Source organism: Octopus bimaculoides, chromosome 5 (assembly GCF_046866305.1).
Source record: "Octopus bimaculoides isolate indiv1 chromosome 5, ASM4686630v1, whole genome shotgun sequence".
Lineage (NCBI taxonomy): Eukaryota > Metazoa > Mollusca > Cephalopoda > Octopoda > Octopodidae > Octopus > Octopus bimaculoides.
Window position 1 is genome coordinate 30,829,322 of NC_142932.1, and position 11,385 is coordinate 30,840,706.

General features: G+C 37.8%; 1 protein-coding gene across 1 annotated transcript in view; it reads left to right on the plus strand.

Annotated features, from left to right (window-relative positions):
* LOC106877673 (glycine receptor subunit alpha-2) overlaps positions 1–7,468 on the plus strand; it is a 39,716-nt gene extending 32,248 nt beyond the window's left edge. The window contains exons 5-8 of the mRNA XM_089352149.1: positions 2,618–2,700; positions 4,227–4,358; positions 5,086–5,477; positions 7,243–7,468. Coding sequence (XP_089208275.1) covers positions 2,618–2,700; positions 4,227–4,358; positions 5,086–5,477; positions 7,243–7,440 — 805 coding nt within the window. The 3' untranslated portion in view covers positions 7,441–7,468. The remainder of the gene's footprint in view (positions 1–2,617; positions 2,701–4,226; positions 4,359–5,085; positions 5,478–7,242) is intronic.
* Positions 7,469–11,385: the final 3,917 nt, after the last annotated feature.

The following is an 11,385-nucleotide window of genomic DNA, read 5'->3' on the forward strand; positions in this document are numbered from 1 at the left end:
TGGAACGTCTATAAGCCATTGTTTTCTGGAGATAAAATTTAAAAACTTCCAAAAGGTGGTAATTCCAATGGCGTGACGCTCTGGGAGGAAAGATTACGAAAATGATAATACCTTGCATCGACAGAAGGCTAAAACTCTATTTAATTTTTTTTTTTTTGAATAGGAGGGAACGGTCAATAATATTAACCTCAGTATTTGACCGGTCTTTATTATATCAATAAGGGACAAAATGTAAAACCAACCATTGATAATGACCAATACTCTTTTATTACTCTTTTATTTGTTTCAGTCATTTGACTGCGGCCATGCTGGAGCACCGCCTTTAGTCGAGCAAATCGACCCCAGGACTTATTGTTTGTAAGCCTAGTACTTATTCTATCGGTCTCTTTTGCCGAACCGCTAAGTTACGGGGACGTAAACACACCACCATCGGTTGTCAAGCGATGTTGGGGGACAAACACATACACACACATACATACATACATATACATATATATATATATATATATATATATATATATATATATATATATATATATATATATATATATATATACTATACATATATATGACGGGCTTCTTTCAGTTTCCGTCTACCAAATCCACTCACAAGGCTTTGGTCGGCCCAAGGCTATGGTGGAAGACACTTGCCCAAGTTGCCACGCAGTGGGACTGAACCCGGAACCATGTGGTTGGTAAGCAAGCTACTTACCACACAGCCATATGATTAAATGGATGACTGAATTACAACAGTTATTATAGAGCATTGTCGTGCCATTCAAAACATTATATTTTTTTTTCATTCATTAATTTTTAAAGTTGATGAAGTTATTAAAAATTGAAACCCATCAGTAACTTTTGGGACACCCTGTACGTGCGTGTGTGTGTGTGTGTGTCGGTATGAATCTGTGTATTTGTGCATATCTACAAATATGTGTGTATGCATGTGTGTGTGTGTCTGTCTGTCTGTACGCATGTATGTTCGTATGTTTGAGCATGGGATTACATCTGCAGGTATCTATATGAGCTGACGTAGCTATGCTTGTCTATGTGTACATATTAGCGCGTGTGTATGTGTGAGTGGTTTCAGTACATGTGTTATTCAGACACAAGCCTTGTGTGTGTGTGTGTGTGTGTGTGTGTGTGTGTGTGTGTGTGTGTGTGTGTGTGTGAGTTTATCTTAGTAGCCAGAATAGAAAAGGATCGGATCGTCACTTTCCGTCCTATTTGTGACACGCAGCAAGAACCATACACTAAACCTGTTACCTCGACGGAGAGAGAGCAAGAGAGGGAGAGAGAGAGAGAGAGAGAGAGAGAGAGAGAAAGAGAGAGAGAGAGAGAAAGGGAGAGAGAGAGAGAGAGAGAGAGAGAGAGAGAGAGAGAGAGAGAGAGAGAGAAAGAGAGTATTTCCTGTTTTGGTGAAAGTGTAACTTGTTAAACACGAAAAAACGTAAACTTGACGGCAATCGATATTAATACGAGGCGATCGAGCGCCACACCTTCCTGTAACATTACACCTGTATAATTTAACAAGATTTTTGTGATAGCATAATCAAGGTGAGGAGCAGCTTACACAACATTCGCTGGTAAGTAAAAGCCATGGCCGAGACTGGTACGATTAATTGCGGTTCATTGATGTCGAGTTTGAACCTCTATAAGCCGTCGTTTTGCAGAATAAAAAAGAAATGATAGTAATAATAATAATAATAATAATAATAATAATAATAATAATAATAATAATAATAATAATAATAATGATAATAATAATAATAATGATAATAATAATAATAATAATAATAATAATAATAATAATAATAATAATAATAATAATAATGGTTTCAAAATTTTCCAAAAGGGCTGCCATTTTGCGGAAGAGAACTAATCACGAGCAGAAGTAGTCGGGGAGCATCATAGCCACGTGCTGAGAGGAATTCTTTGGGGTTTAGATCATTCACCTCTGGAAACATAAATGTTCCGTTCAACATCCTTAAACAACTCTTGTTCAGAGACCTTTTAAGAAGGATGGGCTACTCGACCTGAAGAAAATTCCAACTGGGTCCCACCTGCAAGGTCATGCACTATTTATGTTGATATGAGATCACCATGTTGCACACATATGGTTGTGATGTATTCCCCGACTGGGCGGCGCGTTGTGTTCTTGAGCAAAACACTTAATTTCATATTGCTCCAGTCCCCCTTCGATCAAGGGCGGCGGAGCGGGGTTGGTGGCCTGCTCACCTCACCAGCAGGGTGGCGTCATTTGATCGGTTAGACAATGCGAAAGCGGATTGTGACCAGCGATGTGTAATACCATCTGGTAGTCTCGTCGGTCACGTAATCACGTGATATTAGAATAGGATATGTCCTTGATATGACTTTAGACTGCATGCAATAACGGGGCCTTGATTTGGGAGTTTTAGGGTTAGGGTTTTGAGGAGCGCGAGACTACATCTTAGTCACTATTGTTCCCATGTCTACTTTGACCCGGAATAGTAGAACCTGTTAGAGTCCCAAATATGAGTGAAATAGCATGTAACCACCTGAGTCAGGCTACCTTGGAATCATTGGATGCCCGGCAAATAATAAAATGACAGAGCTTTGTTTCTTTATTCCACAGGTTAACCATTACCGGAGCCTGTCCCATGCATCTGCAGAACTTCCCTCTAGACACTCAAGTCTGCTCAATCGTTATTAAAAGCTGTAAGTATCTTCCCTTCACTAAAACCTCATATATGTATATATATGAATAATAACAATAAATGGAGCAAAACACATATAAATAAAAGTTCCTTTAATTCCTACACATGTTTCAAAATATATGTGAGTTCTCCTTCAAAGAAGTAAGAGCTGCTGGAATTCCACATATATTCATCTTCAGGGAATCAACATATAAAAGCAAGACAAATGCGAAATGATGAGGTAACTTACGAGCTGAGATGTTACATGGCCAAGTGACCGTTATATGTTGATTCCCTGAAGATGAACATATGTGGAATTCCAGCAGCTCTTACTTCTTTGAAGGAGAGCTCACATATATTTTGAAACATGTGTAGGAATTAAAGGAACTTTTATTTGTATGCGTTTTGCTCCATTTATTGTTATTATTCATATCTTCTCAAAATGTATCACTTCAACTTGGGATCTCTACCTATAAAACGGCTGTGATATCCTGGTTTTTTGTGTAATTTTTGCTTCCTCTGGTAACTATTAACATATTTACATTTTCAAAGGTTTTTTAAAATTGAGATAATATTAATATATACATAAACTTATATATATATATATATATATATATATATATATATATATATATATATATATATATATATATATATATATATATATATATATATATACACACGCACACATATATTAATACAAACGCATACACTCGCACACACACAAACATAGACTTATATATACATGTATATGTATGTATATATATATATATGTGTGTGTGTGTATGTGTGTGTGTGTGTGTGTGTGTGTGTGTGTGTGTGTGTGTGTGTGTGTGTGTGTGTGTGTGTGTGTGTGTGTAAGTGCATGAGTGTATACATATCTGTGTGTGTTCAAATATAAATTTAGAAGGAGCGCTGGTGTTGTGGACATTATCGAACACTGTGTCATCAAAAGCGTTCCTGTCAGAAGCCAAAGAGCCGGAACAGACACCGCAAGGCATCTTATCCGGCCCTCTGTCAGTTCCGCCAAATTCACCGCTCTGAATTGGTGCTGTTTCATATCGTACGCGGACAGGATGCCGAATGCACTTTTGCCGAAGGAGAACAAGCGGAAGCCAAGAAGCTGAACGGACATAAAATCGAACGGACACAATGTTGAACGGACATAGAGCCGAACAGACACAATGCCGAACAGACATGAAGCCGAACGGACACAATGCCGAACGGACATAAAGCCGAACGGACATAAAGCCGAACGGACACAATGTTGAACGGACATAAAGCCGAACGGACACAATGCTGAACGGACATAGAGCCGAACGGACACAATAATAATAATAAATAAAAGTATTCCTACCTATATAGTTTAATGACAATTTCACCAATTTGGTATATATATTAATATATGCATAATATATTCATATTGCATATTAAATATGCAAATATATAAAAGTATATATTCATACATACTTATCAAACATGCATAGAGACAAACTGACACACACATGTATAAATTCATACTACTTTTCGTTAATGTTTCTTTTGCAGTTGTTTACACTCCTGATAACGTAGTATTCATGTGGCAGGACAATAATCCGGTAGCGATATATGGTAAACTTGAGATGGCTCAGTTTGTGATTGATGATATACAGCCTGAGAACTGTTCCACTAAACATGAAGGTAATCGATCTCGTTTGTTCTAATTTCTTTGTTAATCACATCCAAGACATCGACAAAACTGAATTTCAAACACAAGTGACTTTTTATTTGGTCGAGTCGAACATTACTTCGACGACCAGACTCTTGATGGATTTAGCAAGGTTCATTCTGTTGCTAGCTTTTGAGCCAAGGTTTAAAGATTAACACAGTTTAACGATTAATACGGCCTCTTAGTCGTTATGGTTATCCCTCGCGATCGACATGCACAGAGACAAACTCACACACATATGCTTAAATTCATACTACAGATGGTATAGAAAACAAACAGATGTATTAGTATAACGCTCGGGAATTGAAAAAGTCTACATATATATATATATATATATATATATATATATATATATATATATATAAAATACGTCTGTGCGTAGTGTTATTTAACGTGTTCTTTTGCATTCCAAGAAACACTCGCTTCTTCACAAATATGCCAAGTGAACCCGATGGCTAGGTAACCAGGTCAATTGGAGTTGTCAAATCTGTTGCATCTTTCATTCGACTTTGCAACCATTGAGTTAGACAACTTCATCCAGCTGATCGGCACGGTCATTTATGGTAACATTAAGAGCCTTGTCTTCCTCTGTCTCTTTTACATGTAAACATCTTTGGACCATATGAAACAGTAAACCCAAACAAGGGAGACAATACTTCTTTATTGTTTTTTTTGGTTTTTTTTTTTTGGTTTTTACAGAGAATGAGTTCACCTGTATTGTGGCCTTCATTTACCTGCAGAGACGTGTTGAGTTCTTTCTTTTACAAGTATTCATTCCGAGTACGATGATAGTGTTCATATCATGGGTATCGTTCTGGCTCCCCATCAACGCAGTTCCTGCCAGAATCGCACTGGGCAGCACCACCGTATTAATCATGATAACGCAAAGACAGTCAACTGCTATCTCGCTGCCTCCCGTCTCTTATGTCAAAGCCATCGATGTGTGGACTGTCACGTGCTTGGTTTTCGTGTTTGCCGCCCTCTTAGAATACGCTGTGGTCAGTACGTATTCCAGACACGAAACCAAGCGCTTTTCCATCAAAGTTATTCAGAACAACAGAAGCCTAAAACAAACATTCAACGTTAACCAAGTAAGTCCTTTCTCTCTTGCTCTCACTCTGTCTGTCTGTCTGTCTGTCTGTCTGTCTGTCTGTCTGTCTGTCTGTCTGTCTCTATGTCTGTCTCTCTCTATGTCTCTCTCTCCATTTCTCTCTTTTTCTCTCTGTTTCTCTCTCTCCCTTCTCTCTCTCTCTTTCCCTTCTCTCTCTCCCATTACTTCACACACACACACACCTTACCCTCTCTTTTCTCTCTCTCTCTCTCACTCTCCTTCTCACTTTCTGCCTCTCTCTCGTTCTCTGTTTCTCGCTCTTTTTCTTTTCTCTCTCTCTCCTTCTATTACTCCACACACACGCACACACTCCTCTACGCCATAGAAACCGGGAAACCGGGCCCATGAGCCTGGCTAGGCTTGAAAAGGGCGCATAATAATAATAATAATAATAATAATAGTAATAATAATAATAATAATAGTAATAATAATAAAATAATAATAATAATAATAATATTTGCTTGTCAGTTGCTTGTCAGTTGTTTGACCATAACCAGTTGAGCATGTCCCTTGGTGGCTGACGATATGTACATCTCTGATCACGAGCAGAAGTAGTGTGGGAGCATCATAGCCATGTGTTGAAAGGAATTCTTTGGGGTTTGAATAATTAACCTTTGGAAACATGGGTGTTTTGTTCAACATCTTTAAACAACCGTTATTCAGGGACCTTTTGAGCGGAATAGGCTACTCGACCTGAAGAAAATTCTAACTGGGCTCCACCTGCAAGGTCATGCGCTGTTTATCTTGATATGAGATCACCATGTCACGCACATATGGTTGTGATGCATGTGCCTGGTGTACCCTTATCAGACGGGTAGTCATGATGGGTATAATGGGCTTCGTATATTTTACCCGTGTCACTTTGATGGCATGCACTGCTCTCTTACTCAATGATAATAATAATAATACTAATAATAATAATAATAATAATAATAATAATAATAATGATAAAACTTCACATTCAATACAAAACTACGTGGAATTTTGCAACATCTAAAGAATCAAACGTTTCATTTGGTTAGAAATACATGTATTCAGAGATAGTTTGATTCAGCTGTGCATAGCTTAAAGTTTCGCGGGGGCATAGAACGGTTCATCTCATTCGTTATTCAGAGGCCACTCTACCTCTTAACAACTGATGAGACGGGCGTGTTCTACGCACTCACGAAACTTTGTGTCGTGTGAAGCTGAGTTAGGCTGTTATCATTTACTTGTACACACAGGCACAAATACACACACACACGCACGCGCGCTAACACACACAGACACTCACTCACAAAGGCACACACACACGCGCGCACACGCAAACACACACACACTCACACATACACACACTCGCACACAGAGGTACACAGAGGCACACACACAGAGACACACACACAGAGGCACACATACACACATACACACATACACACAGTCACACATACACACACTCACACGCACATGTACATGCGTATGCGTACATATGTATATGTGCGTGTGTGTACTTATGTGTACTGTTGTGTGTGTGTGTGTACTTATGTGTACTTATGTGTACTGTTGTGTGCATGTGTGTGTGTGTGTGTGTGTGTGTGCGTGTGTGTGTGTGTACTTATGTGTACTTATGTGTACTGTTGTGTGCATGTGTGTGTGTGTGTGTGTGTGTGTGCGTGTGTGTGTGTGTGTGTGTGTACTGGGTGTGTGTATATGTGACGTGTAAATTATTAGCTTTAATACAGCATGTCTTTTGATTTTCTATACCACAGGCTGAAAGCGTCGAGAACGGAGATATCAAAGCCGAATGCGATGAAAGGACCGAAGCACAGATGCGTTCCAAAGCGAAACGAATGGATGTTATATCCCGTATTAGTTTTCCTCTCTGTTTTCTCCTCTTCAGTTTGGGTTACTGGTCATGGTACCTGAGTAAAACTTTGTCATTTGAGATTCCCAATAAAAATTCGTAGCAGACTTCGCTGCGCACACACAAACAAGTTTGACACGTTGGGCTTTCTTAACTCATTTTCTCTTGCTGTTTTGATATTTAAAAAATAGATGGACATTTGATGTTTTCATCTGCGACTCTGCTATTTATATGCACCATGATACGAAGAACGGTGATATAACAGAAGCATTCGAAATACCAAGGAAAACAAAACAAAAACAAAAATAACACTCGAATCATCAAAATTAATATTAAAAATGGAATTTTAAAACAATAGGGAAATGAGCTTTAATTCCAATTTTATAACTACTGAAAGAACTAAATCGGTGAGCTGGCAGAATCGATAGAGTGTCAGGCAAAAATGCTTTATGACATTTTTTTCAGCTTATTAGGTTCTGTGTTCAAATTCCGGCAAGGTTGTCTTTGCCTTTAATTTTTTTTCCCGAGGTCGATAAAGTAAGTACATTTGAACACTGTGGTTGATGCAATCGAGTTACCCCTTTCCTGAACTTTCTAACCTTGTGCCAAATTTTGAAACCATAATTACTACAGGAACTCATTTCCATAATGTTTTTAAATAAATAATTACTTTGTAATTATAATGAAAAAACATTTTGTAGAAAACGATTAAAAAGAGCTCAATAAAAGGCTAAAAAATCACTTTTAGAGAAGTAATATGATAACATATATGTAAATATAGCAAATGCGAATATCAAGCTACGTGGATTATATGACCTATAATTTCTTCGGGCATGATTGTGTTTCTTGCTGTTAGAAGTTCAAGAAGTATACAGACACATGATGACTTCAAAGATGTGTAAGAGTTCTAATGCTGTTATACAACAACCTGGCACAGAAACCACTGATGTACAAAGCTGTCGAAGTATCAACCAAGAACATGATCTCTTTTCTTTGCAAAAGACTTACAAGAATACTTGATTCTTTGAAATCAATATTCAAAATGGAATTTAAAATTAACCTCTGGAAATAAGCTGTTGTAATAATTACAAGAATAAATATGTCGCATTTATAATGAAAATATTCTTTTGTACACAAGGATGAACATCATAATATTATAAAAGTGAAAACAATCGGTAACGTAGTGAACTGTGTATGAATTAATTCATTCAGTTTGTAAGCGCATGCTCTGTTATGCAAATTAGACTGATCAGTTTAGTTGAATCCTAGCCTGCATATATCATAAATACCTATAAGCTTCGTATACCTCTATGGAAAGAAGACTAAAAACGGATCAGATCGATCCTATGTTTTTTCTTCGGACAGAGTGATTATATAGCCGTGATGAAAACACATAGCTTACTTCACACGGTGAAGCAAAAATTGTATGCTTATGGTAAATGGTGTACTTTACCTCATTACAAATAATTTAGATGAGCTGTTTAGTACACTGTGATATAATTAATAATTAATAGTGAGTAAATCTGGCAGATAGAAAGTATGTGGAAGTCTGCTACATGTGTGTATGTGATATATACCATGTTATATATTATATTATATTATATTATATTATATTACAGGTGTGTATGTGTTTGTGTGTGTGCATGTTTCTGCGATTGTCCCCACACTGTTTGACAGCGGTATTGGTTTGTTTACGTTCCTATAACTTATGGCTAGCAGCAAGAATCTTTCAGGAAGACACCCTGGCTACTTTTCATTTTGTAACTGACCCCATCCAAGGTAAGGTTCATACTATTAAGCAGAAGATATCAAAATATCAGCATATCCAACATCTATGAAAATGATCTTGCTCTCATAGCTATTTGCAAGACTTGTTTAACATTCATTTAAGAATGTTGTATCCAAGGTCGGTCCTTTTTCTCAATGCACCACCACCTAAAAAAAAAAAAAAAAAAAATAGAAAAGTAAAAAAATGAATGCATGGCCGTTTGTGAAGATGAAAGCTAACTATCGATTTACATCAACGAGGGCATATAATTCAAGGCTAGTGACTTCAAATAGCTTAGGTTCTATGTTGCTCACGGTAAAACAAGACTGTCTGACATCCATGGGGTAAGCTTGGGATCCTAATAATAAGCTTCATAACATCTGACAACAAAGCATTTCAATGTCTGAATGCAATACCAAATTTGATTTTTTCGTCAATCAAAAAGTAGCTCATAGTCTAACGATTCAGAATGGTCAAAAGTGCCTGTTCACGTTCCCGTAACTTAGCATTTTGACAAATGACCGATATAATAAGCACCAGGCTTTAGAAAAATGAGTACTGGTGTCAATTCGTTTGACGAAAATTCCTCAGGGCGACGCTCCAGTATGGTCGCAGTCCAATAAGTTAAACAAAGGAAAGAAAATATGAAAATGTAAAAAGAAACAAGGGAGCTAACTTATGAGAGTTCGAAAGAAAATTCATCAAGAGTTATTCCCCTTGCATATACAAAATAGATTTTGTGAAGGAAGGAAGGAAGGAAGAGGGGACAAAGAAAGACAGTCAAACGGGTTAAGTCGATTACATCGCCCCCAGTGTCTTTACGTTCTGAGTTCAAATTGCCTCTCATCCTTTGAGGGTCGATAAATTAAGTACCAGCTGCGTACTGGGGTCAACCTAATCGACTGGTCCCCCTCCCCCAAAATTTCAGGTCTTTTGCCTAGAGTAGAAAAAAAAAAATTTATTGCTTCATCACCGTCATAAACGATACAAGTAGAATTTACAGTCCAAGGGAAATAAGCAAATCACGAATATCACAAACTCAAAGAGTTACGTCCCTTGAAAAAGTTTTCTTCCTCGTTTATGAATATCTTTGTATTTAGTTTATATTTTTAAATATCATTGCTGAGTGCGAGGGTTTTGAAGAACAATATATTTTGTTTTGCATTTTCTTGTTTGATGGTTGAGGCAACGGATGACGTATTTTACATATTTAATATTTGTATTAAACTCGTACATTATTTCAAGTTGATGGTTTAGTGATTCTTATTTCGGTACAGATTTTGGCAGACGAGTGTAGGCAACTAAAAAACAATGACTGACTTTTATATTACTGTTTTGCTTATTTCATTACAGTGTCAATGTGTGTGTGTTGGCACTCCGTCGCTTACGACGTCGAGGGTTCCTGTTGATCCGATCAACGGATCAGCCTGCTCGTGAAATTAACGTGCAAGTGGCTGAGCACTCCACAGACACGTGTACCCTTAACGTAGTTCTCGGCTATATTCAGCGTGACACAGTGTGACAAGTCTGACCCTTTGAATTACAAGCACAACAGAAACGGAAAATAAGAGTGAGAGAAAGTTGTGGTGGAAGAGTACAGCAGGGTTCGCCACCATCCCCTGCCGGAGCCTTGTGGAGCTTTTAGGTGTTTTCGCTCAATAAACACTCACAACGCCCGGTCTGGGAATCGAAACCGCGATCCTATGACCGCGAGTCCGCTGCCCTAACCATTGGGCCATTGCGCCTCCACACATTGTTAATAAGCGTGAATCAATAAGTTAAAATATCCACTGTGTAACTATGTAGTCTCGGGTTCAATTCCACAGCGTGGTGCACTGGCTAAGCATTTTTGTTTTTGTTTTTTTGCCGTAACTTCGAGCTGAGTGATACATTAGCAGACAAAAACACCTGAGTGAGACTTGGTAGACAAAAACTATGTAGAATCACAGATTGTTTCTATTCTTGGATCCTACACTTAATGCGTTGACTCGTTTAACAATACCACCTGGTTCTTCTGTGTCTTTCACACAAGCCAAGTTATCATAATCAGGACAACTTCGATTTTTCTCCTCGCCAGTTCCGATTGGTCTGAATTTACTCCTCTGATTAAACCATTCATTCTCAACCGGGATTCATATGATGTTTAGAGTTCCATATGATCCATTACAGCTGTTTCGATTTTGTCCAAAGAGTTAAATTCCAGTAATTAAAATATTTTCGAAGAATAATATCTAACAACCTAACGGTATGTCTTTTTTACTCCCCGGACGAGATTTTTCC